Here is a 20,282-nt window from a genome sequence, read left to right on the forward strand (position 1 = left end):
CTCTCTCTCCCTTCTACTTATGCTTCGTTTGCTTTGTTTTCCGATGTGAAGCTAGCCCACAACGTGGGTAAGGTTGTCTGTTTGGGGGGTGGGTGTGTTTTGTGTGTGTGTGTGTGTGTTTTGGTGTTTGGGGGGGGGGGGGGGGGGGGAGGGGTTCTGGCTCTGCATAGCACATTTTAGAACCATTGTCAAGTATGTAGCCTACTGCAACTTGCATAGGACCAAAGGGTGATGTTTCTGTGAAGAGAAGTTAGATGGCGATGAGTCAATGACTTGAATTAGAAATGCTCTAGGTGAAAGGGAAAGGAACAGATCTAGAACTACAATTGGAATTAGGCCAATCAAGTACAGACCACTGAAACTGAAGACTTGAGGGGCTAATCTTTGCTAATTAATTATTCAGTCTTAGAATCATGGCTAGGATCATATATAACCTAACTAATTAATCTGAACTAGAAAACAAGCTGAACTAACTATTCTTAGGTAGCTAGTTTGCTTTTGCCAACTCTGGACGCTTGTGCGGTTTCTCCTGTTGTCCTGCATGATGCTAGACTATTGATCATTGCTGATTGCTCATACAGTCGCACTGGTATATTGCTGTAGTAGACCACATATATATTATAATGTTTCATGTTCAGTTACCTTTCATGTTATCTCCATGTGTGCTCATAACTAGTTAACTCCTGTCACAGCCCAAAGTCTTCAGCTTGCAAGTGTCTACAAAGGGGAAGCAGAAAAGATTCTTCTGGTGAAGAAATCAGAAGCAGAGGCAAAAATACCTTTCTGGTGATGGCATTGCTAAACAGAGGCAGGCTGATGGCCTGAGACAGTACCACAGCAAAAGAAGTCATGGACCTAATCATGGTCACGCAGTACTTTGACACCATAAAAGAACTTGGGGATGGCTCGAAGAACACAACGGTGTTCATACCTCACGGCCCAGGCCATGTCAAGGATATCAGCGAGCAAATCCGGAATGGTATGATGGAAGCGTCAAGCAACAATGTGTAAATTGTAGCGATTCACAGAACAAGGTTGGGGATGGTTCAGATGGGAGGAGCCTGTTGTTTATAATGAATATATTACCTTTTGTTTATAGCCTGTTGTCAAGCAACACTAGCACCTTTTGTTTGCACACCTACCTGGATAATAGAATATGTAGTTTTGGAATAACAAATAATGTTTGGAAGGTATAAAAGGAACAGGATATATATTAAGTTAAGGAAACTGCACCGATTTATACACATTAAAAGCCTGTGCTTGATTATTTTGAGCATACGCTTCTTCGGTAAAGAGGAATCAAACGATTCAAGTGGAAGTATCAATAAGATTGGCAAAATTTCTCTAAACATTAAAGTATCAATAAGATTGGCACCTATGTATGTGCAGGAATCATCCAATACGGGCGGCACCATGTACCATCAGCCGATTCAGCAACGCCTTTGAAAGGATCCCTCACTTCTTCCGTCCTCTTCCCAAGCTCATACACGCGCAGCCGACGATCCCCCGGGTTCATCCAGTAGATGCTGTTGGGCAGCAACCCATGGCGGCGAGCCCTGCACCACCCAGCTGCTCCCATGTCGTTCCTCCTGCCGCCGACGAGGATGGCGCGGTCGCCGATGCTCCCAATCCTGACGTGCTTCCGCTTCTCCAGGTCCACCCTGTACACGGCCACGTCGGCGACGACACCGCCACCGCTTTCGAAGATGAACACCAGGTGGAGCTTGCCGTCGACGTCGACGGAGAAGATGGAGGCCACGAACATGTCCGTCGTGGTGAACGGGCTGGCCGGCTTCATCCGCACGGTGGTGAACACCGGCTCCGGCGAGAACTCGAGCACGCCGTACGCTGTCGACCTGATGAAGTGGTACAACTTGCCGCCGCACGACGTGATGCAGTGGATGGACCGCTTCATCCGCTGCCGGCCTTCGATGTCCATCTTCCGTGTCCCGATGTCGTACTCGTGCCTCACCCATGCCGCCGGCGACGACGACGAGGAGCCGACGTGGCAGAACAATATGAAGCAGCTTCCCGGCGGCTCGACCATGACCACCGTGAAGCCGCCGCCGCCGTCGTCGTCGGTGGGCTTGCCGGATAGCGCGCAGAAGGAGTCGGCCGGCGGCGGCGTCGTCGTCGTCTGCCCGAACGACGGCAGGACGATCCTGCGGCGGCCGGCGGCGTGCGGGTTCCACAGGAAGGTGGCGAGAGTGGTCGGGTCCCAGGTGAGCACCCAGCCGTGCGAGGTCACCCAGCTCCGCTTGTCCCGCAGCTCCTCGAACTCGCAGGGCCGGTGCACGCCGTCGGCGACGCTGTACAGCGTCGTGGGGCGACGTTGCTCGCCGCCATCTTCGCCGTAGTCGAAGACGAGGCACGGCAACGCCTCCGGCTGCTGGCGGCTTGTCGACGCCGCCATGTTGCCAACGGCGTTTTACTTACGTACGGACACAATTCAACGCACGGTTGACTTTAAATAGATTGCCGCCTTGGCGGCCTATGAGAGTTGGTCTCGGACACCGGGACGGTTTGCATATGCGTTACACACACCTCAAGATGTTACCCTTAATCTTAATTAATTGTAAAATTCCTATTAGGATTCTTGAAAACTACCCACCTGGCTAATCATCATCCGTTTCGATCTATCCATCAAGTTATTTCACGCGAACCGTTGGATGGAGCACGTGCGGACGAGGGGTGGTTGGACTTGGAGGCGCCGGGGACGGTGGATCGGGAGGTCGTGTTGGGTTCTTGGAAACCGTCCGATGGAAATTCATTCGATCCATGTCATTGCAAATATGGCTATTCAGAAAAATACCATTACAATTCATCTTTTCATAAGCGTGTGTCACTCAAAATTTTATAGAATTAAAACAATGCCATCGCCGTCATATTTTCCATCTCCTTCTCCATCCGCTAGTGGGGCCCACACGTCAGATTCCTTTTTTCCTTCTTTCTTCCCAGGTAGAGTAGAGGGAAGAGAGTACTGGGGTGCCGGTGCTCCGGTGGCTAGGAGGAGGCGACGCAAGCAGCCGAATGTGTTCCCGAGCTTGGCTCACTCGAAGAAGGTGCCGGCCGGTACAGGGAGATAGGGAGATGGTCGGAACGGCGGGTGGAAGGGCTTGGCCCTGGTGGCAAAGAAGGTGATGGTGGTGGCGGGATGGGGTGGCTAAAAGAGAGGGGAAACTAGGGGAATAGGTTCTCGTCGGCGAGGCAAAGCCGTGGTGCGAGGGGAGCCGTTGAGGGAGATCGACCAATGGCAAGGTGGTGGCCGGACTTGAGGAGCGCGCGCGGAAGGAGCTCGTGGCAGGGGCGAAGCCCAGTAGAAGCCCGTGGGTGCAGATGAACCCCCCCCCCCCCCCCAAAAAAAATATCTTTTAGTTATTACCCCCATATCTCGGCCCTATATGCACCCCCCTCAGCCCAATATAGTGCACCCACAGCCCAAACAACAGTCCAGTTAACATGGTAAGCCCATGAGCAGGCCAGTAGGGTGGAAGCCAGATCGATGTTTTCTCCTCTCGACTTCTCGTATCGTGTGCCGCGCCGCCGCCAGTCTTGACGACTCCGCCTTGCGTCTGTTTGGCTTCCACACCGCTACTCTCAATCGGCCAATCCCAGTCAGCACTTGCCCATCTCAGCATCTCGCCGTCGCCGGTCGCCCTCTTCTCAGTTGGCGACTGGCTGCACATGCGTTGCGCACCGCCGCGGCTAGTCTCACTAATCATCCAGCCGCAGGAAGGCAGGAAGCCGACAGCTAGGCAACCAGGAGCTAGCGTCACAAGCCAACAACAACATCAGTCCATCTCCACCAACTGATCAGCACACAACCACACTGTGCGTTAGTAGAGCCAAGGTAAGAAACATGCTTCATCTATTTCTTTTTCAATCAATTTAATTTATTAGATACGAAGCCCTAAAATTTTTATTGGTTGTTAATTTTTACATTGTAGGACTAGGAGGCCAATAGGCTTCAATTTGGGGTCCTTCAGAATCGGAGTAAGATTGCAGATTGGAGGAAAAAATTGAGAATTTGAATTGAAGGTGCAATTTGGATGTAAGTCATGTCAATTTTCATTCTATTTCTTTAGTTGAATGAATGATAAAATCTCTACACATTTACATCTTCATGAATCATATTTTGCTCATGGGTCAGTAGCCATTTATCAATGTTATTAGTGGTTTTCTTCATTTTAAAAAAACAATGTTTGCCACTTCTTTATTTTATTGTTGATGTCAAAAATTTATCGATCAGCGGTTGCATTGAAAATTTAGCTTGAAGTTATATATATATATTGATATACTTGTGGTACAATCATGAACCCCCTCCATTTCGCTATAGCTTCGTCCCTGGCTCGTGGTAGCCGTCGGAGGTGTTGGGGGACAGCAGCGTGTAGCGGAGCCTCGCCGGGCCCGTGCAATTCCTGAGGCGCGAGTCCCGGTTCATCTCCGCGATGCGCGCCTTGATCCCGACAAGGCGGTCGCCGAATTGCCGGAATTCCTCGTTCGCTGTGTCCAAAGTCCACTCCGGCGTGTCGCGCTGGCCGAGGTACACCTCGTCGTCGGAGTGCTTGGACAGTATCTCGATCAGCGAGATGCCGAGGAGCGTGCGCAGCTGGCCGGCGATGGTGCGGAGCTCCGCGTACTCCTCCGTGTCATCATGGTGCTGCACGACTTGAGCAGCGCCGCCACGGTGGTCATCTCCGGCCACCATGCCCGGTCCTTGGTGTGGACCACTCATCCTCCCCAGCCGTCCTCTTCACCATGCACTGACATGCGGCCGGCACGGGATGGAGCACGAGGGCACGGCCGCACGGGATGGCTGTGCGCATGCATTGCAGAGTGAGATGCACTCCACCGTGAACCCGCCGGCGCCGGTTGGCTCGCCGGTTGATATCGCGCAGCAGGCCTTGATGGCCGGCGGCGCCTGCCCGAACGACGGCAGCGCGACGCTCGTGACCTCGCCGGCGGCGGCGGCGGCTTGCGGGTTCCACAGGAAGGTGGCGAGGGTTGCCGGGTCCCAGGTCAGCACCCAGCTGCCATGCGAGGTCGCCCAGCTCCGCTTGGTGCGGAGAAGCTCGTCGTCGACGTCGCAGGGGCGGTGCACGCCGTTGGCGACGTCGTACAGCGTCGTCGTGGGTCGCCCTCCATCGGCGTCGTCGTACGAGACGAGGAACAGAGACGGCGCCGCCGGCCGCCGGCTTGTCGACGGCGACATATATGGTAGGCCGAGATCACTAAACACAATTGTCAATTGTGGCGGCGGCTGATCGACACGATCCGATTAAGAGGATCGGAGGTTGATCGTGTCGATCTTAAGTAGGATTTCACACCATAGTCGATGTCGGACAACAAATTAAATTTGTTATCGATTCAGATTCGTGTACTTAGCAGATTCAGAGAGGTATTCATAGGATCGACAAGTGACAGAACCCATGCTACTCTGAATATGTCACGAGCTGGCTGATTCATCTGAGGCTAGTAATAACCACCTTTTGATAATTTGAAAAAAAACTGGATTTTTCAATTTTCTAGCATTTAGTTTAGTTTTTTTATTCTAGATTCTTAAAGAGAGAATCGCTTATATGCCACTGAAAATTTGTCTCATACCTTATATGTCACTGAAAATTGGCTTTCTCTTATATGTCATTAGTCTAAATTTGCGCACCCTCTCATGCCACTCCCGTTAGTTAATTGTGGGTTGACCGTTAACTCAGAAGGGCAAATACGTCTTTTTTACTTTAGAGTTAACGGTCAACACACAGTCAGCTAATGGTAGTGGCATGAAAGAGTGCACAAATTTGGACCAATGAAATATAGGGGAAGAGCCAAATTTTAGTGGCATATAAAGAATCAGACCAATTTTCAATGGCATATAAGGGATTCTCTCGTTCTTAAAATCTAGATAAAAGGCTTGGGGTTCTTCCGGCGGCTTACACGCACATAAATGATCCAAAATGATCCTCGTGGCAGTTTTCACGAGGACTTTGAAAGACTCCCGCAATTTCCTCGTGTTGGTGCCTTGGCGGCGATATCACACACGTGCAAGCACTATTGTCATACGGGCTCAATTCGCCTCCCCTTCAAACGTAGGCACATGTACGTGGTACTAGGACTACAAAGCCCGAGTCTGATTTCCTCGTCGCCATAAAATATATAATTTGATTCATGACGAGATTATTGGAATCCATCAATCCATGATCATAAATAGAAAACTTTGGGCAAAATTAAACAATGCGAATGGAGTGGAGAAATTTTTACCCTCAATGGAGAGTGAGGGGATGCATCTGAGTTGGGTATTAGGAGTGGGGTGCTTTCCTGTACTCGGCTTAGTCTTTATCGAGGTGGGCCCCCCTACACGGCATGACCGAGCTGCAGGGGGCCCTACATGGCACGACCCCGCTGCGTTCGAGGTGGTCCAGGGACTATACCCGTCTGTACAGTATACAACGGTAGCATACCATCTATATAAGAAATACAAATCCCAATATTCTATTAAAGTAGGACAGATTGAACAATATAGTACAAATCTTCGTGAATGATCCAACGGTGATGTCTGTAGGGGATGTCCCCTTAGAGGACGATAACACTTTCACCAACTGCGGTAACTGTTCTATATATATTACATTGGTAAGAAGAATAAATAATATTGTGGGGGAAAATATGTTGTCCACATACAGTAGATTTGACACTTCTACTCACTTGGTATATAATATAAATTAGACTATGAAAAAAAAGTTGTAATTAACTAATTATTGTGAGTACTCCAGTCCTAGATGACAACATTGTCCAAAGTTCCCAACTGTTCATAGCAATTTTCTCTATTTCTTTGGGAATTTTTGGTTCATAGCAAATGGTGAAACGTTAAACTCCGAGTCCGAGTCCGCGACCACGTACACGAACGTAACAAGTTTTGCCTACATAAGACAAACCCCGATGCATATGCGTGTCCATCGCGAATCATCTCTCATCTGTCGCGCTTCTGATCCGTTTTGACCGTGTCAGATAGCTGTGTGCGTAGCGTGCACATGGCGACGTCGACACCGCCGCCGCTGCCGTGCCTCGTCGTCGACAACGGCGAAACGGCGGCGACGTTGTACGGCGTCTCCGACGGCGAGCACCGGCCGTGCGAGGCCGAGGAGCTGCGCCGCAACCGGTGCTGGGCCACCTCGCACGGCTGGGTGCTGTGCTGCGACCCGGCGACCCTGTCCACCTTCCTGTGGAACCCGACCGGAGGCGACGACGACGGCGGCGGCAAGATCGCGCTGCCGCCGTTCACGCAGCCGCCGCCGCCGCCCAATTCCCAGTGCGCGCTGTCACGCGAGCCCACGGACGCCGGCGCCGGCCGCTTCACGGTGGTCATCGTCGAGCCGTCGGGCAGCTACGTCCTCTGGTACTGCCACGTCGTCGTCGGCGGCGGCGGATCATCGTCGTCTCCGTCACCGGCGGCGGGGTGGACGAGGCACGAGTACGATGTGGGTGGCACAAACGTGAGGGTCGCCGGCGGCCACCGCTTCGTGCGGCGGTCCGTCGCCGGCCTGACGGCGTGCCGCGGCAGGTTCTACTACTTCCACACCGCCACCGACTACGGCGTGCTGGACTTCTCGCCGGCGCCGGTGTTCGGCACGGTGCCGATGAGGGCGGTGGACATGGCGGAGAAGGTGGCGGCGGGGGAGGCCATGGCCAAGGCGTCCGTCCACACGCTCGAGATCGGCGGCGAGCTCTACATGGCGTACATCTTCTTCCACGGCGACGACGGCAGCCGCGTCGTCGACGTCGGCGTCTACCGGATGGACTTCCGGAGGCGCAGGGCGGTGAGGGTGCGCAGCGTCGGCGACCGCGCCATCATCGCCGGCTCCAACATCGGCGGGTGGTGCCCCGCCGGCGGCGAGACGGGGCTGCGACCCAACTGCGTCTACTGGACGAGCCCGTACGATAAATGCTTGCACGTGTGTGATATTGGCGCCAACGCCAGGAAATTGCGAGAGCCTTTTAAAGGACTCGCGAAGCTGCCGCGTAGATCGTTTTGGATCATCCCTGTGCATAAGTGAACTATTCCCTCTGTCCAAAAATATAAAGAATTTTAGACAGATGAGACATTTTCTAATACTATAATACGAATCTGAACAGATGTCTCATCAGTTCAAAATCTCTTATATTTTAGAACGGAGAAAGTATATATGTATAATTAGTTTTCCTTTTATTTCTTTTATTAAGATAATATAATCTATTCCGGCCTACTTGAAATAAACCATAGCAAATTATTACAATGATTTGTGGCTCAAATGATTGTGAATTATTAAATTTCATAGCTCGGTTAAAAAAAAAACTATACAAACCCGACAGATACGATACACATTGAACTTACATCTATAACTAGCCTATAAAGTCGCACATTCGCACCTCTATAACCATTTTCCACATCGCCATAAATAACTCGATTTCACGACGAATTATCGGAATCGATTGATCCATGAGTGTAATCGTCACCATGTCATTGTTGTAGTGTTCATAAATATACAAATTTGGGCAAAACAACTGTCGCAACTGTTCTACGTTTTACATCTGAAAGAAGAATAAATAATGTGGGCAAAATATGTTGTCTACATACATGTTTTAAGTACATTTGACACTTCTTCTCACTTGGTATATATACTAGACTATGAAAAAATCGTGTAATTATTGTGAGCAGTCCAGTCATTGATGACATCCAACGTTTCTAACTGTTCGTAGCAATGGGTTTCTGCAATATGAAGCAGCATACATGTTTGTGTTAAAAGGCACTCGAATTATTATTATTATTTTGAAACAAAGATACTCCAAATTGAACCAACAGAGTGGAGAAAGGAAATTATAAGAGTAGACATGCAGTACGAGCAGGTACCTTACCAAAAGGTGACAAGTTTGTTTCATCGGTTGATTTGCAAACTAAGTGCGAAGTTTAGACGTCATTGGCACCACCTGCAGTTAGCATCTTCAGCTTCTGCATTTTTGAATTCAAACAATGAGTACAATTGGTCAAATATCGCCTGGCAATTCCACATTTAAAACTAATGTAACAGTATAATCCAAGAAACTTCTATTTGCCGCAACAGGATTGCATGATAATGGTAAAAGAAAGAAATTCGAATACATTATTGTGTTGTACAGGATGGGTTTACCGAAATAAATTGTGGAGGGTCATCTATGCTAGAAGATCCCAGGACAATTTCGCGCTTCAGTTTCATAGTAAGCTTGTGCACCGTCCGCAGCTGATCCATTTAAGTGTAAGAATTGATGACCACATAAACAGAATGGGATTTGAGTTATTAAATCGTTTGCAGTAAATGGCTTACTTCCGATCTAGTGGCTCCACCAATCATGAAGACAAAAATTCGGTTGCCTAGCCTCTTGAAGTCACTAGATCCATGTCTCAAGACCGAGGAGTCACTGCCAATCCAGTTTGTGATGATAAGAAAGCAGGTAAAAGGTATGAAGCTGATATAACACTTTTACTAAAAAAACTTTTATATGGATAAGTGGTTCAAATAGAAAATTATATTTGTTGAATACCTTGATTGACTATCATCAGAGTTTCGAGACTTAGCCCAGGTTGGTGTCCGCCGCGATCTCCTGGACATGGGTTGTGCTTGTGCTGGTTTAGTCGTGGCTGCACTTTGTGTAGATCCTTGTTCAGTGGAACTGGGTTCACTCATGGATGGGTATTCATTCAAAGGTAATGCACCTTTGCTCAGTTTCTCAATCAACTCCTGTTAGAGAATGAATGCAAGTCCTTAATTTAAACAACGAATAACAACCATTATTTTAAGTACGATTTGTATATAACCACTCAACAAAAGTATTATCCAACAGGCATCACCAAAAATCATTGCCACTATGTTTGTTATTATCCAGTTCAGTTTATTACGAACCGGATTTTATTAACAGAATGTGAACCACATTCTTGAAGTTCCCATATTTAGAAATTTGCTATATGTTGGTTTCAGAAAAGGTGAATAATAGAATTTCATAAGAAAATATTCTTAATTGTACTAAGCACACAGAAATAAATTAGCCAAGGAGATATTTGATGCAGGAAGTTTAGAAGTAAACTAGTAGTAATAGTTATACCACATGCCTCTATAAGTGGGAAAAAACGTGATAATGCCCAGGTTTCATCGCCATCCTGCCGTTCTGTCCTCGCAGCATTTTTTTTCTGGTATATAAGTCAAGCACACATGTTAGTTCAAGGGAAGAAGGTAGAAATAATTTAGCTCAAATCATGACCTCACCTTTTGTGCATCAAATTTGAGAGAGAAGCCGCCAGGCCGTGATGCCTTTTTTGTATCTGAACCAACCAAGTATCTTAAACTATTTATGGCATCCATCTCATCATGTGGCAGTTTTGCTAGCTGCATAAATGAAAGTTTGTTCAAAATGTCATATGTTTATATAATCAACTGCATGCAATTGTACCCCCCAAAACCAACTAATAGAACCCTCTGTGTCACATTTTCTTTAGTAAACACTCCGAATAGCACTATAGAAGCACTCAAGGAAACCATTGAACAATGATAATAGTCAACCTGGTAATCTATACTTCCACGCTTATAACAAGCAAAATCCGAAACTGTGTTTATGTATGATTATGTCATGGGTAATTGGGCTGAGAGGCTGAGGCCAGTGGTCATCCCAACACCCTCTGGGTAGCACGCTACTGTAGTAGTTCGTTAGGTAAGATTAGATTGAGTTCTTTCTTAGGGGTTAAGTCATCCCATCTATATAAGGATGGATTGTATCCTATGCAATTATGAATTAAGTGATAAATCAGATTAATCCAATCTAATCCCTCTCAATGTCCTACCAACCTAAATCTACCTCTCACCCCTAGCAGCAGCAGCCGCTTCCACGCATCTATCCACCCGACGGTGTTTATCCCGTCATGTCCTCGGGTTGTGACAGATTAATGTAATAATTGCACTAATAAGTAATGTAAAACTTGATAGGAAATACCTGCATCAACTTTTCCCCTTTGTCACCTTCAAACTTCTCTGGATATACAATTGCATATATAATAAGCAACCTCAATTTGTTTTCTGGGCTCATATCCTGAACAATAGAAAGTTCAGTAAGCATTGAATAAAAACTGACAAATAATTAGCAGTAAGACTGCTTTCATTCTCTCTTTCTTAACAAACCTGCTTTGACCTGAGGATACTGATCACCTCCTTGGCTGCTGCATCTCCAAAAACTAGATCCTGCTCCACCTGCCCAATGTCACGGAGACCATACTCTCTGATAAACTTGTTGATTTTTCCAGCAATCTGAATAAAAGTTCAATAGTGAGTATTACATTTTTTATTATTTTGATGATAAGATAGAAGTTGTAAAAAAAATCATAAATCAAGGATGAACATATAAGTATGTATTAAGGTGACAACAGTCAACATGTTTTTCTAAACAATAGCTGCTTCTTTTCACATTTACTTGATAGTTCCTAGAAATCCCGAACTTATTTGTAAGGGTAAACAAAATAACATAAAGCACGCACAGGAAATACTATGGAAATAATCATCTACCTCTATATGGAGGGTCAATTTCTCAACTTGTTCACCGTATTGTGGCAAAGCTTGAACGATCTTCTGCAGATCCTTTGTAGAAATTTCACCACCATCTCTAATTGAGAAAGGGAATCATAAGCATGCAATATGAAAGAACTTAGAACAATGCACTTTCTGTACTTTGGCTAGCAAACAACTGATCAATCAACATTTGATGTAACCTTGACATCAAACTACAAACCACAGCTTACTTTGTTTCCTTCGAATTGTAAGGATTCCAGTAATACTTGTCTATCAGAGTTACAGTTCATATCCAAACTAAATCAGTCGTTCAAAAAATAATGCCATATGCCAGTAACTTATTAAAGATGTAGATCAAATTGTGTTTACACTGCAACAAATTCTGTTGCAGATAAGTACCTAGCATAATGGATATCCAAGAGCTGATACAAAACATGACTGCCATCAGTAAACTAGAATGGTAAACGACACCAATGGAGTAGCATTGTTCAAATGGCATATTGTATTCGACTCTATTAAAACATTTACAGTTGTGTTCCTCTAAACCAAGAAAGATCATGCACCTTGAATGAAGTTGAGCTGCTTTATTCTTTGAAACAAAGTTATTCATCTTATCATACAACCTCTCACTAGCCTGCCATTTCAATTAGTGTTAGAAAGCAGAGACCAAATTGTACTTAAAACAATCTTAAACAACAGTACAACACATAACTCACATCAGCTATGTGAATGTGGCGAAGCTCAACCCAGAGAGGATCATGATCCTCCAATAAAGCCTCCTTTCTCTCAGGTTCTGATCCCGCTTTCGACACCTTCCAACAGAAATTAAACATAAGAATAGGGCAAGTGAACAGATCATGTTCATTATTATAATACGATATCACATTTACCTCATATATGTATTTTTGGCCATCCATTTCAAGTAGATCATGGCACATTGCATCATAGGTCCATTCATGAATAACAGGTGCTATCTTTGCAGACATACGGAAATTATTGTAAGCAGTAGGAAAGATACTGAATTTCTTCAATATACTTCTACACTGACAAGTTATTGAAACATAAGTTATCCTTCAGCACCTGATCTATAGGCCTGTCGACAATGAGCAGTTCACATGTCTCCTTCTGGGGAAATTCAGGTATTGTTGATTTATATTTTGACACAATATCCCAAACAGCAGTCGCTAACCATTTTGGAACCATGTCAAATTTTGGTGTTGTCATTGGATCTGTGCCCTTTGGGGCACGATACCGCACACAAGGAAATTCCTGTTATAACTTGAATCAGATTGTGTTTGACAAAAAAGAGGAATAATGATGCTATATGTATTTCATTGATAGATTTAAAGACTGGAAGAATACATAAGAACGATATGAGATACTCAAAACTGCTGGTGTCCAGTAGATCATTGTATATGTATACCTTTTAAAATATTTAGTTCAGAAATATTCACAAGGGGAAGGTATAGTCTGCCACAACAACACACAGCCACAAGAGATTGCTAAGACAATATCACCCACTTAAGTCAGTTACCAGGCTATTAATGAAGTTCTGTGAAGTGCATTAACATGACATATTCTTTGCATTTTTCAAGGAATTTAATATGTACTTTTTACGGCCTGGTGATTCAAGGAAGGAGATCTTCAGGGTTGGCACTTTTGGCTGGAGAAATGGGAATGAAAAACTGACAAGCAAGAACATATGTCATCAAACATTTTGGAACCATGTCGATCAGGAAAAAATACATGCTACACATGCTGAATTGGAAAGACAGTTAAGAAATATTTCGGTAATGTGATGAAATTAGTACTAGTGGACAGGAAATAGATAATAATAATAATAACAAATGAAGTATGTTAACATGCCTTCAACGAAGCAAATGTGGTAGCAATGCGAGTAGCCATAGTGCTTATAGTGTCATTGAACTTTTTCGAGTTGTGCTGAGCACTATATAAATCAGTGAATGCCATGTCATGGTCAGTTGTGAATCCCTGCAGATATGCCACATAGAGAAATCATTACATTAATCTTGAGAATTCGGATTTCTATTTTTTTTTAAAAAAAAGAACAGACCACCCTAATATCAAATGAAAGAACCAGCCAACAGCATGGGAATACATCCACAGTCCATCCAACATGTGTAGCATGGTAGCAGTCATCATTTGCTATGTTTTCACCTTCGGTAATATCACGAATATTTCAAAACTGGAAATGAATTCATTTGATTGATGCAAATGAACCGTTTTAATTTTCCTTCACGGTGCAAATGCAGTTCTAAATTGTCCAAACTTCTTATCAATCAATGCTAGTTTTATGTTTGCATCCAGTTGCTTCTTATAATTGCCATATGTTTATCATACTTGACAGTAACAAACTAAAATCAGAACTAAATACATTCTTAGCCAGCAATGAAGAAAAAATATGCATAACTAGTAGATCATATAGATCAAAGGCTATGAATACCTGCATGTCAATTGCAAAGAACTCCAAATTCATCTGGAATTAACAATATCGGCATTAGAAAATCCATCTGTAAAAATCAAAGAAATAAAAGGTACAAACTACAGGATAATTAACCTCTCTTAGTGCACCAATACGTGGTATCACACTGCTGTCGTTCTTTATGTAAGAGACCAGCTCCTTAGGAATCGGTGAACTAAAGAATATGTATGCCCTATAAAATCAAGTGAGATATTAACATGTGAGTCAAAATTTTGTTGCATTTGAAGCTTTTGTAATTGGCATTCCGGGTTACAAATTGAAAATTCGGTTTGACATACTTCCTGTACAGTGGACATCTCCCAGACATGTCAGATAGAAGCATTATGACACTGCAGGTTGCGAGGCTCACATATCAGAGAAGATTCAAGACAATATAACTTCAACCGTTGATTATGCAGCGCTAATTAATTAACTAGCAGAAAAATCGTCTAAGGAAAAAAGGTTGCACCAAAAGGAAATGCAGTGTTACAGCTTTGGCTTGAGATGCATATATGCCTTCAGTATCATACTATAGACTACACACTGACTACAACCTAAAAGAAATATCATTATCACAAAATGAATCAAAGACGAGATCATTACTCCACGCATATGGTACTTGCGATCAATTTTGCTGCTGCAGAATGATAAAACGAAAGCAAGTGGTCAATGGCGATCGAATAATACTTTTCTTTCAGTGGCTGGAGGAAGTAGATTGCATCCATGGAAGGCATGGGCTCCCTTCGCTTGAAAAGATCTTCAACCACTGCAGGACAAGATAAAATGTCCATGTAAGTGTCTTTTTTTTATAAATTAAAATCAACCAGCTTACTGAAGTGCTGTTTGCTGAACCAGGCACCTCTGAATAGGCGCCCTCCAAGTGAATGCAATAGAAAACAAAACACATTTTTTTCAACAAGTCCACAATTATCTGTTTGTACGCTAGAATATGATGACAGGTCCAGACTTGATAAACTTACACGAGATTCCTGCATCGGTAATTTCTGCCATCTTGCAGGCATAAGCCATGATCCTCACCGTAAATTTGTCCATGATAAGAACCTGCACAGGAGATTAACGAAATCAATATGTATATCCCCCTTCACACTCGATGCATTGATAGTTTTTTGAAGAATAACCACATTTGGGGACAATATAGTAGTACCTTGTTAGGAAAAAAAATATGAATTAACAGAAATGTGAATAGATGGAGCCAAAAAAGAAAGGGTAAAAGGAATGCATTTCTATTGTACTACCTTCCATGAGCTTTTGGTCTCCTTATCTTTGTCCGGCTGCAGCAAGTCCTTGAGTATACCTGTGAGAAGAGCAACAAGCGATCGATTCGCGCGGCATCAGCGATCAGATGATACAGACATAGATAAACACGAGGAACAGAGAAGAGGTGGGGGGTGGGAGGAGCGAGCTTACGATCCCGGCAGATGTTGCGGAAGATCTTGGGGTCGTCGCACGGGGCGCCGAAGTCCGACCCCGACATCGACATCCCGCCGCCGACCGGAGTTGATCCCCTCTACCTCCACTCCTCTCCTCCCTCTCCCTCTCCCTCAAACTCCTTTCACCCCCCCGGTTTCCTCTCACCCGATTTAGCTGGAATGCACCTTTGTGGAGGAGGGAGACGGAGCGTGGGGGGCCTCTCCGCAGGAGGAACCGGGGGGCCGCGATTCCCGCGGGGATCGAAGAGAGGGCACGACCGCACGACGCCATGGGAGCACGCGGCCTGCGCTGCCGCTGCCCTGGTGGCGGTGGCGCAGAGAGAGAGAGAGAGAGAGAGAGAGAGAGAGAGATGCTGCTTCGTCGCATGCACGTCCCGCCGCTCGCGGCTGCCGTTGCACTTGCAGCTATAATTCGTGACATCACGTCGCACTCGTCAGTTTTAGTTTTCTTTTTTTTTTAGCCAATTATCCTACTACTAAAATTTTGATAGTTTAGGATTTAACTTAGTGCGGACAAAAAATTGATAGCAAACCAAAGTACCAAACATTCCTTTGATGCTACTGTTAAAGCTAAAAAAATGGTACTACTTTATCCTTAAAAAAAAGCAAATTCTAGCTACAAACCTCAATACACATATATTCAGGTTCGTAACTAGGCTTGAGTTTTTTATGGAACAGAGCAGATAATAGGTCGTATAGCGGATTAAATCATGGAGACGACTTCTTGTGAGCTAGAGCTACAGGATTTAAGAACCCAAATGCCACAACTTTACTTCAGAATGACGCAAAGGATTCCCGGTGTCTAACCATCAGCATTTCAGTAACTCACCAGTTTTTTGCAGTTGAGATATTGCCATGCATAAATCGGTGCAACTTTTAACTCACAAAAGGAAGACATGTGATTTTCTTTTACATAAAATTTAGACAATATTATTATGCCAAAACTCGAACTCTATCTACCACTGCATACAACTCCAGGGCGCGCGTGCAAACAACACATGCTACTAGCATTCATTCGTACTATTCACTATAAACAGGACCTCCCATCTGAACCACCCCCAACCTTGGTTCCGCATTCGATACCGATTTACACGTTGCTGCAGGACGCTTCCATCATACCATTCCGGATTTGCTCGCTGATATCCCTGACATGGCCTGGGCCATGAGGTATGAACACCGTGGTGTTCTTCGAGCCATCCCCAAGTTCTTTGATGGTGTCGAAGTACTGCGTGACCATGATGAGATCCATGACTTCTTTTGCTGAGGTGCCTGAAACCGAGTGCGAGAAGTTCAGGATGTTCTCTCTCAGGCCATCAGTTATCGCCTGCCGCTGTCTAGCAATGCCGACACCGGAAAGGTGTTTTGCCTCTGCCTCTGCTTCTGCTTTCTTCACCAGAAGAATCTTCTCCGCCTCTCCTTTGTAGACACTTGCAAGCTGAAGCCTTTGTGCTGTTATAAGAATTTAATAGTTGAGTGAGCACACATGCACAAAACAGAAATTGTCTTAACATCAGACGTTGCTATAATTGTGGTGTGGTTTGTACAATATGTAACTATGAGCAATGAACCAGGACAGAGTCAGTACAAGACAGTTGGCATAATTTAAGTTCAGATTGAGATAGATAGGTTGCAAGACCTAAAATAGAGGGTAGACTCATTCGTAGGTTGAATTAAGCAAGCATGAATAAACTAATCCTATTCCTTTCAATATTGCAATGGTCTTTCCCTGATCATATATTTTACATATGTTTCTTCCCCAACCTATTCCCTGCTTTCACTGTTTTAACTCAAGTCATCGTCATTCAACTTTCTTCCAACATTACAAGAAACAGAAAATGAAGCATGAGTAGAAAAGATAACATAAAAGCATTAGATAACTATAAGAACTGTGATAGGTTTTGACTTCGAGAAAACATTGCGGCATCCAATAAACCGAGAAAAGGTCCTCCGGACTGTACACTATGAAAGAAGTACGACATATAGGGCACCATACCTGCATTTATTTCATTCATTGCTCTGCGTACAGCAGCATCAGGGATGATGTCAACCATGAGAATGTGCTCAATGCTGTAACCATAATCTCCCATCACCTGGAAGCATCTAGGATTTATCAAATTGCAAGACGACAGAAACTACAGTACGAGAAGACCATCGAAGAAAAAGATGAACAGACCATGGACATTGTGATTCTTTTGGGGGGAAGAGAAACTATATAGTATACAAGAAATTGCTTATCACTGACAATAAGAGGCAACAGAATTTTCATGACAAAACTAGACTTTAGCAATGAAACTTGGATAAACAATGATAGCATTGGATAACCAGAAACAATTTTATTTTTATCATATTTATTATCAATCACCTGTGGAAGAAAGAAACACGGGTGTCCAAAAGTTAGTAAACACTTTAGTTTCCTGAGCAGAACTCATTGCAGCATACAACACAATATCAAAGTTCTTTGTGATGCAAGTTGTACAAACAACAACGTTCCACCAAGTAGTATCCTGGAACTATCCCTTGTCCCAATAAATAAGTATGTTAAAACTTAAAACCAATACTTTTTTTAAAAAAAATGAACTGACAGAAACCAAACGGCATGTTTAGAATGAACCAAAGAAAATTCCCAACTCTCGAAACATGCAAAAGGAATCAAAGGGGAAAAATAACAAAAAGAATACTGCAACAACCACAAAACAGATGGGTGACGGCAGTTAGAATCCTGGCAGAATTGTTTAAACACATGAAGTGTTTACCATGAAACAATAGAAGCAAGCAATACATGTAGAAACCTAAAATATTGATTAGATGTATACTGGAATTTTCACAACTAAAAGATCAAGTTAATTGGCATACGGTTACCTTTTCTAGCTCCTGAAGTACAGCTTTCGCCACATCATTCTTTTGCTCAAAAAGATCATCAAGATTCATTCTCGGAACTATAGCTCGGACCACTGATTTCAAGGAAAAAGTGGTTAGATTTTTGAGTCAGTAATTTGCTATGAGCAACAGCTGAATTGTTCAATATTAATAATTTTACCATCAAAGACGTAGGCCTGAATTTGCTGTTGGGGATTCTGCAACTCATAGAATGCATCATCAGCATGTTCCTTAACAACCCGATATTGGATTGTGCAGATAAGCTGAACAAAGACATTATCCTGCAGGGGAAAAGCACATCATCCAATGTTTCATCAAGCAAAGAAACAACCAAGTGCTAGCATTAAGTAAAATTGTCATTCCATAGCAAATATTTCATTTCATTTGTAAGCGCTATATAGCAAGAGCATCACAAGGATATAACATGTTATTAATTGCGTTTCCATTGCTGTCCTGGCAAAGCATCTCCCAATAAAAGGAAAAAGGAAAAATCTGCATATCACTGATCCTCAAATAATGTTGCTCGACAACTTCATCTCATGAACCAACTAAATTCCCTTGGTTCACTTAGCATGACATCGTTAAGCATCACCCAGCAGACACAATGAAATATGCCCAATTAGCATTGACTAATTACTTTTTTTCCACCATCACGCACACCCATCACAAGCATACCAGCTCTGTTACTCCCATCAGTAATTAGGACAAAATGGACCCTGTCTGGTTCAACAATTAGATACTAATCTGGCGCACCGAGAGAACTGATCGAATACATACTTTGAACCAAATCCCCAATCAGTGGGCTCAGGTGGAGAATTACGAATAATTCCATGGTCTGCCTAGTATTGAACCTTAACATTGGATAATGGCCATGGGGGGCTACACTAGAAATCCAAAACAAACAGAAGAAACTCGCGAGGTAGCGTGACCGAGAAGGGAAACCTTGGTCTTGGTCTCGACGCGGACGTCGAGCGACTGGACGCGGGTGGAGAGCGTCCCGGCGACGAACTCGCCGGCGAACGGGTTGAAGAAGTGGAGGCCCGGCTCGGCGAGGCGGAGGAAGCGGCCCCACTTCTCCACCACCGCGACGCTCGCCTGGTCCACGCACCCGCACAGCAGGAAGAAGGCGCTCACCATGGCTCTCACCTCAACCTCAACCTCTCCTCGTCGGCCTCGATCGCGGCGGCGGATTTGGATTTTGGACGCGACGGGTGGGGAATTCGGCGGCGGATTTGGACGCCCCTCTTCTTCGTGTTCTTTTTGCCCTTTTGACGAGGAAACGAACACGATGATGACGTGTCAGTGTCCGCGTGGACTTTTAGGAAAGGTAAGCGGTTTCACGGTAAAAAGGGGCCTTATGAGGCCCATTGTAGAATTTTCTCGAGGGGATCACGGCCCGTTTTAATTTTCCAGCATTGGCCCGGTATCCGGGAGGATCGAATGTTTCGGCCTAATACAGAAACACTGTAGCTATGTACTCATATCCTATACTCCCTCCGTATTTTTATGTATGACGCCGTTGACTTTTCGACTAACGTTTGATCATTCATTTTATTTAAAATTTTTGTGCAAATATAAAAATATTGATATCATGTTTAAAGAACATTTGATGACGAATTAAGTCATAATAAAATAAATGATAATTACATAAATTTTTTTTGAATAAGACGAATGGTCAAACGTTGGATAAAAAGTCAACAGCGTCATACATTAAAATATGGAGGTAGTATATACTTATATAGTTTATCTCCAGTAAGTATACTTAAATGATATTTCTCTCTTCTCTTATTAAATTGCATCACCCTAATAATAGATCTATAGTTCAAATTTTCTCTTCTTTCTTCTCTTATAACAACAAGTAATCTCAATCATTTTTAGGCCTTAAAATTCATAAGTATCAATTTGTTTTAGTTTTAG

General features: G+C 44.2%; 2 protein-coding genes across 2 annotated transcripts; both read right to left on the reverse strand.

Annotated features, from left to right (window-relative positions):
* Window positions 1-8,255: 8,255 nt before the first annotated feature.
* Window positions 8,256-15,857, reverse strand: LOC127775420 (probable protein transport Sec1b). The gene is made up of 22 exons (XM_052301664.1): window positions 15,466-15,857; window positions 15,294-15,352; window positions 15,018-15,099; window positions 14,725-14,803; window positions 14,337-14,387; window positions 14,134-14,230; window positions 14,020-14,052; window positions 13,422-13,547; window positions 12,636-12,824; window positions 12,446-12,529; window positions 12,272-12,367; window positions 12,119-12,189; window positions 11,553-11,649; window positions 11,172-11,297; window positions 10,987-11,082; window positions 10,266-10,385; window positions 10,112-10,189; window positions 9,547-9,743; window positions 9,330-9,423; window positions 9,156-9,245; window positions 8,884-8,977; window positions 8,256-8,737 (listed from the first exon to the last, which is right to left on the reverse strand). Exons 1-21 carry the CDS (start codon window positions 15,536-15,538, stop codon window positions 8,936-8,938), a joined length of 1,980 nt encoding a protein of 659 aa, XP_052157624.1. The 5' UTR covers window positions 15,539-15,857; the 3' UTR covers window positions 8,256-8,737; window positions 8,884-8,935.
* Window positions 15,858-16,344: 487 nt separating this feature from the next.
* LOC127775384 (hypersensitive-induced response protein 4) lies at window positions 16,345-19,659 on the reverse strand. The gene is made up of 5 exons (XM_052301608.1): window positions 19,308-19,659; window positions 18,526-18,646; window positions 18,348-18,439; window positions 17,482-17,578; window positions 16,345-16,937 (listed from the first exon to the last, which is right to left on the reverse strand). The coding sequence occupies exons 1-5, from the start codon at window positions 19,500-19,502 to the stop codon at window positions 16,576-16,578; spliced, it is 867 nt and encodes a 288-aa protein (XP_052157568.1). The 5' UTR covers window positions 19,503-19,659; the 3' UTR covers window positions 16,345-16,575.
* Window positions 19,660-20,282: the final 623 nt, after the last annotated feature.

The sequence above is a fragment of the Oryza glaberrima genome, chromosome 6 (assembly GCF_000147395.1).
Source record: "Oryza glaberrima chromosome 6, OglaRS2, whole genome shotgun sequence".
NCBI lineage: Eukaryota > Viridiplantae > Streptophyta > Magnoliopsida > Poales > Poaceae > Oryza > Oryza glaberrima.

Bases quoted from the DNA above. Each gene is read 5' to 3' on its own strand.
- LOC127775384 (XM_052301608.1), bottom strand. From the start codon at position 19,502: ATGGTGAGCGCCTTCTTCCTGCTGTGCGGGTGCGTGGACCAGGCGAGC. The intron at 18,647-19,307 runs GTTTCCCTTCTC...TTTCCCCTGCAG, and splicing joins GCGTCGAGACCAAGACCAAG to GATAATGTCTTTGTTCAGCT. The intron at 18,440-18,525 runs GTAAAATTATTA...CCTTGAAATCAG, and splicing joins TCAGGCCTACGTCTTTGATG to TGGTCCGAGCTATAGTTCCG.
- LOC127775420 (XM_052301664.1), bottom strand. From the start codon at position 15,538: ATGTCGATGTCGGGGTCGGACTTCGGCGCCCCGTGCGACGACCCCAAG. The intron at 12,825-13,421 runs GCATGTTAACAT...AAGTTATAACAG, and splicing joins CCACATTTGCTTCGTTGAAG to GAATTTCCTTGTGTGCGGTA. The intron at 12,368-12,445 runs GTAAATGTGATA...TTCTGTTGGAAG, and splicing joins GCCAAAAATACATATATGAG to GTGTCGAAAGCGGGATCAGA.